General features: G+C 39.1%; 1 protein-coding gene across 1 annotated transcript; it reads right to left on the reverse strand.

The window, feature by feature from the left end:
- Window positions 1-7,273: 7,273 nt before the first annotated feature.
- LOC115748518 lies at window positions 7,274-10,116 on the reverse strand. Its single transcript, XM_030685018.2, has 4 exons — window positions 8,888-10,116; window positions 8,146-8,353; window positions 7,889-8,018; window positions 7,274-7,774 (listed from the first exon to the last, which is right to left on the reverse strand). The coding sequence occupies exons 1-4, from the start codon at window positions 9,784-9,786 to the stop codon at window positions 7,512-7,514; spliced, it is 1,500 nt and encodes a 499-aa protein (XP_030540878.1). The 5' UTR covers window positions 9,787-10,116; the 3' UTR covers window positions 7,274-7,511.
- Between the last annotated feature and the right edge of the window lie 1,613 nt (window positions 10,117-11,729).

Consider the following 11,729-nt stretch of genomic DNA (forward strand, 5'->3'; position numbering starts at 1 on the left):
AGAGCTTGACGATACACGTAAGTACACATGAATGGTACAATGTAACCGCATGGATGTTTCTAAATACTTGCATCCATGACTTCTTATATTAGACTTTGTTTGTTTTGTAGAAAATGAGTGATTTAAAAAGCATTTTTCAACAAATGATCACTTATATCACTTACAAAAATGAATGAACCAAAAATATTTTCTTAATCTACGTAATTGTCTAGACCCAAATTATTATCGGTAATGAAAATATTTTGCATTAATTAATTATTGCAAGCGATATATATAATCATCTTTACAAAAATGTTTTCTAAATCACTTATTTTCCCAAAATAAACGGAGCATTTTAGACTCGAATATGTACTCATGATTGTATATATTTGTTGCCATATATCTTATATTGTATTGGTAGATAAAGGATCTATTTGTGTTGGAATCTGACAAACTCATCCGTATATTTTTTTTATAATTATTATGTCGTCATGAGTGACATATCAATTATATTCAACTTCAAATTTACGGCAGCCATATTTTATTTCAAGGACTCGGATGTTCTAAAGATAGCGTTGTTTGAAGTTATATAATGTCACCCCTCAAGACCTGGCTCCTCTATGCGCCGATGGTTCTTGGGTTGGGCTGAACTCGCGATGCCAGATCTGGCTCCTCCCGAGGCAGGGTGGCGACGGCGGGGTGGTCGCGACCTGGGTTGTCTCGATGTCCCAGCCACCTAGCTTCGAACTGAGAAAGGGCATCAGAGAGAGGAGGTGGGGAGCACTGCGAACGCGAGCTAGGCGGTGGAGCTCAAGTTTGGCTGGTGGACATGAGCTAGACTACGGTTGACTGGAGGCGCCAGCTGCAAGGGCACTGGGATGGACGGCGGAGGCGTGGTGACGAGTCTGGCGAGGCGGGTGCATCAGTGGCAGAGATGGAGGAGGGAGATAGAGAAACTTGAGAGAGAAAAATAGTATTGAGAGAAGATATGGGCTTTAGGCGATCGGAGGTAGCTCACAAAAGTTTATTCGTGTCTTCTTATATAAATTATATTCTTTTCTTGAGTGATCATACGTCATAAGAATTTAATATCCAGGATTAAGGATATCAACAATATATCTTAGCCGGTCAATTGGCTTCCTAATGTTTCTCAACAGCAATGGATCAAATTCATATAGACACTGGAGGAAAATTTGTCCCAAAAATCCTAAATCTATTGCACTTTAGTCAATTCAGTCTTAAATATTTTAATTTTGTCAATTGAGTCTTTTGACACTTTGCCAATTGAGTTCACCCGGCAAACTTAACCCGAAAATCGCTGACTTGAACGCTGATGGTAGATGTATGATGGTCGGCGCTTATGTGGACAATAATTTGTAACTTTTAAAAGGTTTGGATTTTTTATTTTTCTTTCCTTTTTTTTTTTTTTTTTTCTATCAAGTCCGGCAAGGGTCAATCATAGGCAAGGATCGCGACCCTTTTCTGTGGCTAGTGAAGGTTTCGCGACACTTGGGAGGGCTTCACGACCCTCACCTATTGTTGGCGAGGGTTCGCCGGCCCCCACCCGAGAAAAAAAAAAGGAAAAGAAAGAAAGAAAAAGAAAAAAAATTATAAAGCAATTCAATTTAATAGAAAATTTAAAAAAATATCTATTTCAGTGCTCGTAATGGCATGTAGGACGTTCGGCGTGCACGTTAGCAATTTCGGGCTATAATTAGTCGAATGAACTCAATTGACGAAATATCAAAAAATTTAGGATTCAATTGATAAAATTGAAAGGTTTATGATTTTTTTTACAACTTTCCTACATCGGAGTGCAGATGAATCTGTGGCTAATAATGGATAATTTGTATTAACTTACCAAAGGGGTATAGTGTTAACCGATAAAATTAGCTTTCAACCTTTTTTTCTATCAGAATTAGCCTTGAACTTTGTTAAGCATGTCCTGATATTGATAACACATTTTTTTAAGGAGATTTAAAAGATAAGTCTTGCTACTTTCCTCTGTTTTTTTCAAGAACTTATTGTTTTATTCTTTGTTGCTTGTGAACCATGACCTCAACCATGAATATAAAGCATAACTAGCTAGATATGATATCAATCAAAACCACTTAAAGATTAGACAAAAGGAGAAATGAACGATTTTCTATCAAGTCAAATTAACAGCATTACATCTTCAACGGATGAATGAATTCATGATCACAAAAAAGGTGAAATGCTTTTTCTACTTTGAGACATAGTTTAACTTTGAATAAATACTTCTTTTATTTAAAGAAAAAATAACGCATAAGATGAAATGGCGATTAGTTAAGTAATGTTTTATTTTTTTGGAAACTTAGCCGAAATGTGGTGAGAAGAGTTGAAATAATGAGATCAATTTTATTGAGTGAGGGGCAAGGTTAACTATTACGATTGAACCGGATCTTGTGATTGAAAGGTAATTTGGTCTATTAACGTAAAAATGGCGTGTTTTAGCCAAAAATGGTGTGGACATACGCCACTCTTCATTAAATATAATTTAATTTTAGCATTAACCTTGGGACAGCTCTTTGAGGCGAAATAGCAAGTGGGTCTGGCCCAAGAAGGATCAGCAAAGCTTGGCAAGTGGGTCTCAGCGTCAACATCTGAAAATTGGTTGTTTTCATGACGTGTTTGGTTTACAAGAATACCTATTTTAATCGTAGTCTGTTTTTGGTATGACACTAGCTCGAGGGTCAGCCCTCGCCTGAGGCTGGTAGAGAAAAAAAGAAAAAAAATTCAAAATAAATTAAAATATTATTAAAAAATATCTATGTTAGTGCCGGTCACGCCACATAGGATGGCTGGTGCCCACGTCAGCAATTATTGGTCAAAATTGGCATTATGGACTCAATTGGCAAAATGTAAAAAGTTTTAGAAGTGAATCGATAAAAGTATAATAGATTTAGAACTTTTTGGATAAATTTTTCCAATTTCCTAGTGTTCTCGGCACGGTACGATGCATTAGCAAACTTTTGAAACGAAATTGAAGTCCCATTGTCCAGGCTGTCCAAATCTCGGAATGAAGCTTACTTTGTGGATTTAAATTAATTAAGGGAATCATTTTTCTACTGTCTTGTTTATGACTAAAGGGTGTGTCACGAGCTTTATTGTAAAAATTTGTTCTTGCCACACATGATCTTCAATCCTCAACCCATACAAATGTGCATAGTCATAGGGCCATTCGGCAAAATGTAAGAATTAAAAACCAGATAAACTAACGATCCTGATTCCTTAATCACGAAACGAAACTCATGCAATATCGGGAGCAAAATGCGGAAACGTGGATAGTAAACGAAGATACCTCCAGCCATTGATGAAGACGACGATTATGAATACGTGAGTTAAACGTCTAGCGAAAAAGGATTCTTTCTAGCCAATTACCCCTTTCGATACCGATGGTGTGTGTATTCTCTGTCAACGTATGTTCTGAAGTACGTTCTGAAGAGAGAAAAACGACGATGTAAAAAGATGACGTAACTGCCCTTTTTAAAAAGCGACGTAGGGGGTTTGGTTTATATGACCTATTTAAATTGACGTCCGTCTCTTATAGATAAATGCCTCCCATCAAGACAGTTATTGGGCGAGACGGTTATTATGTACAATTAATGTGCGTAATATAACGTTGATGTAATTTAAATGTCGATATATCATTAATGTGGGATCACAATCAATTAAATATAACATTCTCCCACTTGATCCCAACATTCATCAACGAAATACTGAACCAAATACACATTAATTTCATGCTCAAGACAAAACACATGAATCATGGCGACAAGTCCTCTTAGAACGAGTATTATCTTCCATGTATCGCAATGCATCTTATCTCATCAAAATCAGCTCATATGTGATAACATGACTTAATGAATAAACCTTAAGTTTATTTTAGGTCAAAATGACCGATTTTCTCATAATAACTGAATGTACACCTTAATTGAGAAAAATATCACAAATACATAAGGGTTCCACAACTTCGTGCGAACGAAGAAAATTTACATAATGGGACTAATTCCCATTCTATCCACACGATCCTTGTAACTCCTTGGTGGCATGCCTTTAGTTAAAGGATTAGCTAACATCAATTCGGTGCTAATGTGTTCTATGACCACTTTATTTTCCTTAACATGTTCTCTAATGGCTAAATACTTAATGTCGATGTGCTTGCTTCGACTACCACTCTTCTGATTTTTAGCCATGAAAACAGTAACTGAATTGTCACAAAACATCTTTAATGGCCTAGTTATGGAATTTATAATTCTAAGCCCCGATATGAAACTCTTCAACCACACACCATGCGAGGTGGCCTCAAAACAAGAAACGAACTCAGCCTCTATAGTGGAAGTAGCAACCAAAGTCTGTTTTGCACTCCTCCGGGATACGGCTCCGCCGGCAAGCATAAAAATGTATCCAGATATTGATTTTCGAGAATCAACGCAACCAGCATAGTCCGAATCCGAATATCCAATTACTTCGAAGTTGTCGGTTCGCCTATACATAATCATGTAACCTTTTGTATCTTACAAGTATCTCATCACTTTCTTTGCAGCTTTCCAGTGGTCCATATCTGGATTACTCTGATATCTTCCCAACATTCCCATAGCAAAAGCTATGTCAAGTCGAGTGCAAACCTGAACATACATTAAGCTTCCTACAGCATAAGCATATGGGATGTTGTTCATTTCTTCCCTTTCTGGAGCATTCTTCGGGCATTGGTTCAAATTGAACCTATCACCGTTCACGATAGGCACTATACTTGGTGAACAATCTTTCATTCGAAATCGCTCTAAAACTTTATTGATATAGGTTTCTTGAGACAGTCCCAAAATGCCTCGAGCTCTATCCCTATGGATATTAATACCAATGACATAAGATGCCTTACCAATATCCTTCATGTCAAAACTTTCAAAGAGAAATTGTTTCACTTCATGTAACAACCCCTTATCATTAGTTGTAAGTAAAATGTCGTCTACATATAGGACAAGAAAACATATTTTGCTCCCATTGACCTTCTGGTATATACATTGATCCATGATATTCTCTGTAAAACCGAATAAAGAGATAACTTCATGAAACCTTAAATACCACTAGCGGGATGCTTGTTTCAAGCCATATATTGATTTCTTAAGCTTGCACACTAAATGCTCACCATCACTAGAGAAGAATCCTTCCGGTTGTTTCATATAAACCTCCTCATTTAGCTCTCCATTGAGGAATGCAGTTTTTACATCCACTTGATGCAATTCCATGTCAAAATGGGCAACCAACGCCAAAATAATACAAAGAGAATCTTTCTTAGACACAAGAGAAAAAAAGTCTACGTGTAATCAATTTCTTCCTTTTGAGTGAATCATTTGGCAAAGAGTCTAGTCTTATATCTCTCTATGTTACCCAATGAGTCATTCTTAGTTTTGAAGACCCATTTATAACCAATAGCCTTCTTACCATCGGGTAACTCAACCAAATCCCAAATTGCGTTAGATGCCATAGAACTCATCTCTTCCTTCATGGCATTGTTCCACAAATTAGAATTGTCGCAATTCATTGCTTGTAAAAACGTTTCAGGATCATTCTCTGCTCCAATATTATAGTTAGATTCTTGCAGGTACACAATATAGTCATTAGAAATTGCCGACTTCTTCATTCTAGTAGATCCCCTTAATGTTGCATCAACATTCTCCCGAGGAGTGTGTTGTTCAACAGTTTCTGGTAAGTGTTCAACAATTGGATCTATCGGATCAATATCAGCAGGTTGTGGAGCTTTAGTGATTGGTTGTTCAACAGCCATTTGAACTGGAGGGGCGTTATGAATAACAATCAATCTGGTACTTGAAGTGGATGGTTGAGCATCTGAATGATCTTTCTCAAAAACATGATCCCGAAATCGATCGCTTCCACTAATCAAGTCATTTTCAAGAAACTTCGCATTTCTCGATTCCACAAACCTAGTGGTATGAGATGGACAATAAAATCTATATCCCTTAGACTTTTCGGCATATCCAACGAAATACCCACTCATAGTCCTTGGGTCTAGCTTCTTTTCCTGTAGATTGTAGACTCTTACTTTAGATGGGCATCCCCAAACGTATACATGTCGCAAACTCGGTTTCCAACCTTTGAATAACTCAAAAGGTGTTTTTGGGATAGCCTTGGTCGGAACTCGGTTTTATATGCACACTGCTATCTTAAGAGCTTCAGTCCACAAAGACTTATGAAGTTTTGAGTTGCTAAGCATACTGCGCACTATGTCTAACAAAATTCAGTTTCTTCTTTCTATCACATCATTTTGGTTCGGAGAACCAGGCATAGTGTATTGGGCAACTATCCCATGCTCTTGGAGAAACTTCGAAAACGAACTAGGTGCTTGTCCATCTTCGATGTATCTACCATAGTATTCCTCACCTCTATCTGATCTCACGATCTTGATTTGCTTACCGTATTGTTTCTCTACTTCGGCCTTAAACACTTTAAAGGCATCTAATACTTCGTGCTTATTATGAAGCATGTAGAGATACATGAAACGTTAGTACTCATTTGTGAAGGTGATAAAATATTTCTGACCATATGAGTTCATAACTGGACATCAAATATCCGTATGTATAATTTCTAATATTTTTGTACTCCTCTTGGCATCTTTCTTTTGATACTAATGGTGTGTGTATTTTCTGTCAACGTGTGCTATGAAGTACGTTTTGAAGAGAGAAAAACGACGACACAAAAAAGATGACATAAGCGCCCTTTTTAAAAAGCGACGTATGGGGTTTGGCTTAGATGACCTATTTAAAGCGACGTTCGCCTCTTATAGATAATCGCCTCCCGTCAAGACGGTTATTGGGTGAGACGGTTATCATGTAAAATTAATGTGCGTAATATAATGTTAATGTAATTTAAATGTTGGTATATTATTAATATGGGATCACAATCAATTAAATATAACACAAAAATGAAATTGTACGAGCACTGTGTGGGCAATTCATCCTTACTTTTATCATTGTTAGATGACCCACGCTTCGCGCCTCAATCCATTGTGAGATTAACAACTTATTCTGAGCCACAAAAAAATAAATAACAAATAATCAAGAATTATTGTGGGGTCCAATTCTTGAATAATTTATAACTCACAACATGCTGCTATTCTCATAGTCACCCAAAAAGCTGTTATACTAGCAAAGTTCTTTCTTCAATCAATAAATATTTCGAGATGATGGATCAACTGATTTCTTTTATTAATGGGATATTAATTTGGTTAACACTTGATATCGAAATGCGTCTTAAGTTTCTCGATTGAATTCAATTTCCTCGGAACCACCTCGAGATCTTTCTATCTCTATATAGCTATCCAGTACTAATGAAGGGGGGACATCAGGACATGGGAGATTAATTGGCTACTTTAAAGTAGTTAGAACACTTCAGGCCCCCTTAAAAATGGGGTGTACAACTCTTCCTCCAACATGAAGGAGAGACCATATAGATAATAAGGAAAAGAAAAGGAAAAAGGACAAATCACCCTATAATTAGGCTTTGACTTGCCATACACCTCTGCAGGCACAAGGGTATCTCACCTTCAAAACCTTCTGTCTTGCCTTCTTCTGTTGTCTTAGAGGGTCTTTCCTACTCTTACAACTTGCTTTGACAAGGTCAACCTTGACTATGTGGTGGTCTGAAGTGCCCTTGGATGAGATGACAGAATATGAATTGGGCACAAACTTGTAGGGTGCCTCTGGAGATGCCCAGATGTAGTCCACACGTGTGCCATACTTGCACGTGCCCTGCACATCTGCAAGAACCAAAAGAAGAAATTAGACTCGGTGGAAAGTGTTTCTTTATCCTTTACTTTTTTTTTTTTTTTTGGTGGAGGCACGTGAGCTTGGGTAGGACAAGGAACCCATACTTTGGCCTTTTGCAATGATGACCACAGGCTCACAATCCCCAGCAAAGTTCTTTGCATCAGTGTAATCTTTCCCCTTCAAGAACTTGGTCACTTCAACCTTTGGTGTGGGCTTCCCTATGTCCTCATAATACTACAAAATAAAAAAGACATAGTTTGAGAAGTACACAGAAAGAAGAAAATAGCAACTTATTATATTTTTTTTATCAAGGGTTTTCCGGGAAAAAGAAAGGAAATTATGTTCCTTTTTCTGGAATTACCTTGACAATGTCCATCCATCTAGAGACGGAGTAATCTGATTCATCCAGTGAGTTGAGGCCGCCTGCTAGGATGTGAGGAGGGTCATATGACTGGACAATTGCCCTGATTTGCCTCATCCTCCAGAACTCATCCAGATGGTCCAGCTGTGTGCAGTTGAAGCTGAGCTCTCCTGCCCAGGGCACATCTATGGTGGCCTTCAACACATTCCTGGTCATCACCCACAAATCCAGTCATATCCAAATGACAGTGAGCTCATAATTCAGGATTAGCCCGACTCCATAGGATGGCGATTTTGAACGTGTATCGACAGATAACATGACTGAATTGAGGCAGAGATGGTAAAAATGACTGAATGTTTGGGCTCCAGACTCGGCACGACTTTGAGCATATGATTACCTTAGAACATACATTTTTCGCTTTCTCTACCCTTTCTGAGGAGATAGTTTGTTAAGTTGAAAGGCACCGAATGGCGGGTCGCTATGGCAGTGCAGCAAAAGCGAATTGAAGTATCAACCCCCAATATTGGGCTACCCTTTAAGCTTATGATCATAATTAAAACAGAACACAAATCCCTCTTAACGGGTTATTGCGGTGGCCAAAATCTACTTGCTGATATATCAAACGACAGTCTCCGTTTCCAGATAAGAAAGTTGCTGATTGACCCCTGAATCACTCAGTTAAAGCATTGCAGAGCACAAGAAACTAAACAATCAGAAATGACCAAGATGACTAAACAAGCACCTGAAATCGTCATCATCGGCGATCTTCTGAAGCCGCCACCTCTTGATTGGCCACCTCGACAGGATTGCGTTACCATACTCAGGAGCCCAGCTCTCGGCAAACACGTAGTCCATCCCTAGAGCGCTCGCCAGGTCGGAAAGTGGCCTCATTCCCTTCTCTTCCTCAGCCCTCACATCTTGTAACGCCAAAATGTCAGCATTCACCTCCCTGAGAACTTCCAAGATGCTCTTGCCACTCCTCAGATTCTCTTCCTGATCGCTCCTGGAATTTCCCAGGCCCAAGCTGTAAGGGAAACAAATGGGCGATCTTACTGGGACTTTGCTTCGAGTGTTGGTGCTGTTGGTGATCATGATCGGCGAGCTCTTGGTGCCATTCTCTTGGATGAAGCCAAGCAGCTTGCTATTGGCTATGGAGATCTCGTTCTCGGGCAGATTTATTGAGACCTTCAGATTCGACCTCGCAGGCCTACCGTTCACCGATGGGTGCAGAGGAGATTGCTTCAGTATGCTCCTCGGCTGGGAATTAAGTCCTCCGGGCTTCTGCTGATTATTACCGAGCATGAAGTAATCTTCCTCTTCCTCTTGATCGAACACGGAGAATTCGTTGCTATTTGGGATGGCGGGTGCAAGAGAGAACATCGCCACGTTGAATGTCGCGACCCGGATCGGCTTCTCTGGTAAAGAGAAACTGAATTGGCCATTTTTCGAACTGCTCTTGGCGCCTAGCAATTCACCAGAACGGACTCTTGAGCCAAACCTTCTCAATCTCTTGACGACGATCTTTAGCCGTGGCCGCTTCCTAATCAGCCACCGTATTCTCGAGCAGAGAAGCCGGATTTTTCGTCGCAGCACACTTAGTATGTGTGCTGAATGGTCACTGCACAACGCCTCATGGGCCATGTATCAAGGTGTTAAAGAAAAAAAAAACTACGCTTTTAGCACTTCATGAGCACCTTTCTTCACAAAATTTAGGGCAGCTGGAGATCTTTCCTTGTGGCAAGATTGAGGGTCGCGGGAAAGATGATAAATAAGAGAGTTAGTAGGAAACACATGAGGTCATTTTGGATGAAGGTTGAAAAATATTGTGTTATGAACAACAATGTTGAGAAAGAGAGAGAGAGAGAGAGACAGACAGACAGACAGAGACAACAAACTCCAACTGCTCCAAAGACAATGGTGGAGGCTTGAGTTTGACTATAAGCACAAAAACTGTTGAGCTCCTTTTCCAAAGTGCCAACTGCTACCAATCATATGTCCATTGTCGAGCCTAAGAAAACAAAATTTGCATAATTAAGGATGAAAATTAGAAAATAGGGTCATAACTAAACTTAGAATTGGAGTGATCTTAGAAACCCTCCTCAAAAGTTATACAGTTGGGAAATATATTTGATGACTTGGGCGAATATATTTGCAAATAAGACTGGGTCTGGTCCTCAGTTTATGATCCTTCTAAGGAAAACACAACTTACGGGGGAATAACAAGTAATGGGAACCTATGAATAATAGAAACGTCGAGCCTAACGATGATTAAGGTCCGGAAAAAGTTGACTTATGTGTAGGATTACTTGTCTTGGACGGTGATGTCTGGTGTGTTAAGAAGTCATGTCTTTCTTTTAGGGTATCTTTTATTGGTGTTAAATGCGTAGGTTGAACCGAAATGAAAGTCGCCAAAATACGAAGGAAGCGTGCGAATTTGTGGCCATGAGTTGACTTCGGTGGTCCTTTTGGAAAATGTTTAATAAAAAAAAGCTCGGTGATTTTGTTGATCTATAGTAATGGCAAAATGACGCGATTATGCACCGGAGTGCCGCGACATTCTGAAAGCAGGACAGGCAATTCGTGTTGATGTCTACAATACTATTCGTAACCATGACCTAGTTTATGCGGGTGATATCACAAAGAGTTAATTTGGCCATCACTAAAGGAGACACTTGATTTGTAAGATATATGCTAATTAGAGCCATTTAAATGAATAATTACAATTCTTTTGGAAGATATAAGCTAGCAGGCTAGCGAGTTATGTCCATGTGGCTCTGTCCGTTGGCCACTATTAACTTTAATGCGGCTAACCCAGGATCACCATAGCTAGAAATAGAACTCTATACGGAGAAAATAAAGAGTTTGTGCACCTGATTTCAAATCCATTGTACTTCGGGTGGAATCGCAATGATTCGAAGCTCTAGATCTTCTCCTTTATTACCCTCCGAATGATCGGCTCGATGAGATGCCCTTCACTTTCTGTTCGAACTTTATGTGAAGTGATTTCTGAATCCTTAAGGGTTAGATGAGGGATCGAGCGCTATTTATAGAGTTTACGTTGGGCCCTCTCATCACGGGCCGGGCCGAACTCGGCCCACACTAGCCAGGCCCATTAAGAATCTTTATATCCAATCTTTATTAGACCAAGTTAATAATTACAATCCCAATTAATATGAGCCCACATTAGGATAACTCTAACATTCTCCCACTTGGGCTATATTAATTGAAAGTGTATTATAGTGCGCACCTTTATGTTGGTCTAGAGATTATTCTTAATGGCCAATCCGATCCCATAGAGTCTCAAACACCGAATCATGGCAAGAATCGCATAAAATTGTACACAAAGCCATCCATGGTCACGAGTGCTCTTAACTCTATTGATATGGATTCAATATGGTAGTGTGGTAATTGGATGACACTTCATAAAATAGTGATATCTTTTGTGTTATTCCCTTTGTCGGTCGCCATTCTCTCACTTTATGTGTCACAAAACTTAATGTGTCACCAGAGAATGTCAATATGGTTCCGATGAACCCACATATGTCTTATCTTTATAGTTAACTTTACTTTATGTGTAACAAGAC

The sequence above is a fragment of the Rhodamnia argentea genome, chromosome 6 (genome assembly GCF_020921035.1).
Source record: "Rhodamnia argentea isolate NSW1041297 chromosome 6, ASM2092103v1, whole genome shotgun sequence".
NCBI lineage: Eukaryota > Viridiplantae > Streptophyta > Magnoliopsida > Myrtales > Myrtaceae > Rhodamnia > Rhodamnia argentea.

What these genes read in the sequence shown, in the direction of transcription:
- LOC115748518 (XM_030685018.2), bottom strand. Translation starts at nt 9,786, where the DNA reads ATGGCCCATGAGGCGTTGTGCAGTGACCATTCAGCACACATACTAAGT. An exon ending in GATGGATGGACATTGTCAAG is followed by an intron (nt 8,019 to 8,145) that starts GTAATTCCAGAA and finishes TTTATTTTGTAG; the next exon opens with TATTATGAGGACATAGGGAA. An exon ending in CATCATTGCAAAAGGCCAAA is followed by an intron (nt 7,775 to 7,888) that starts GTATGGGTTCCT and finishes TGGTTCTTGCAG; the next exon opens with ATGTGCAGGGCACGTGCAAG.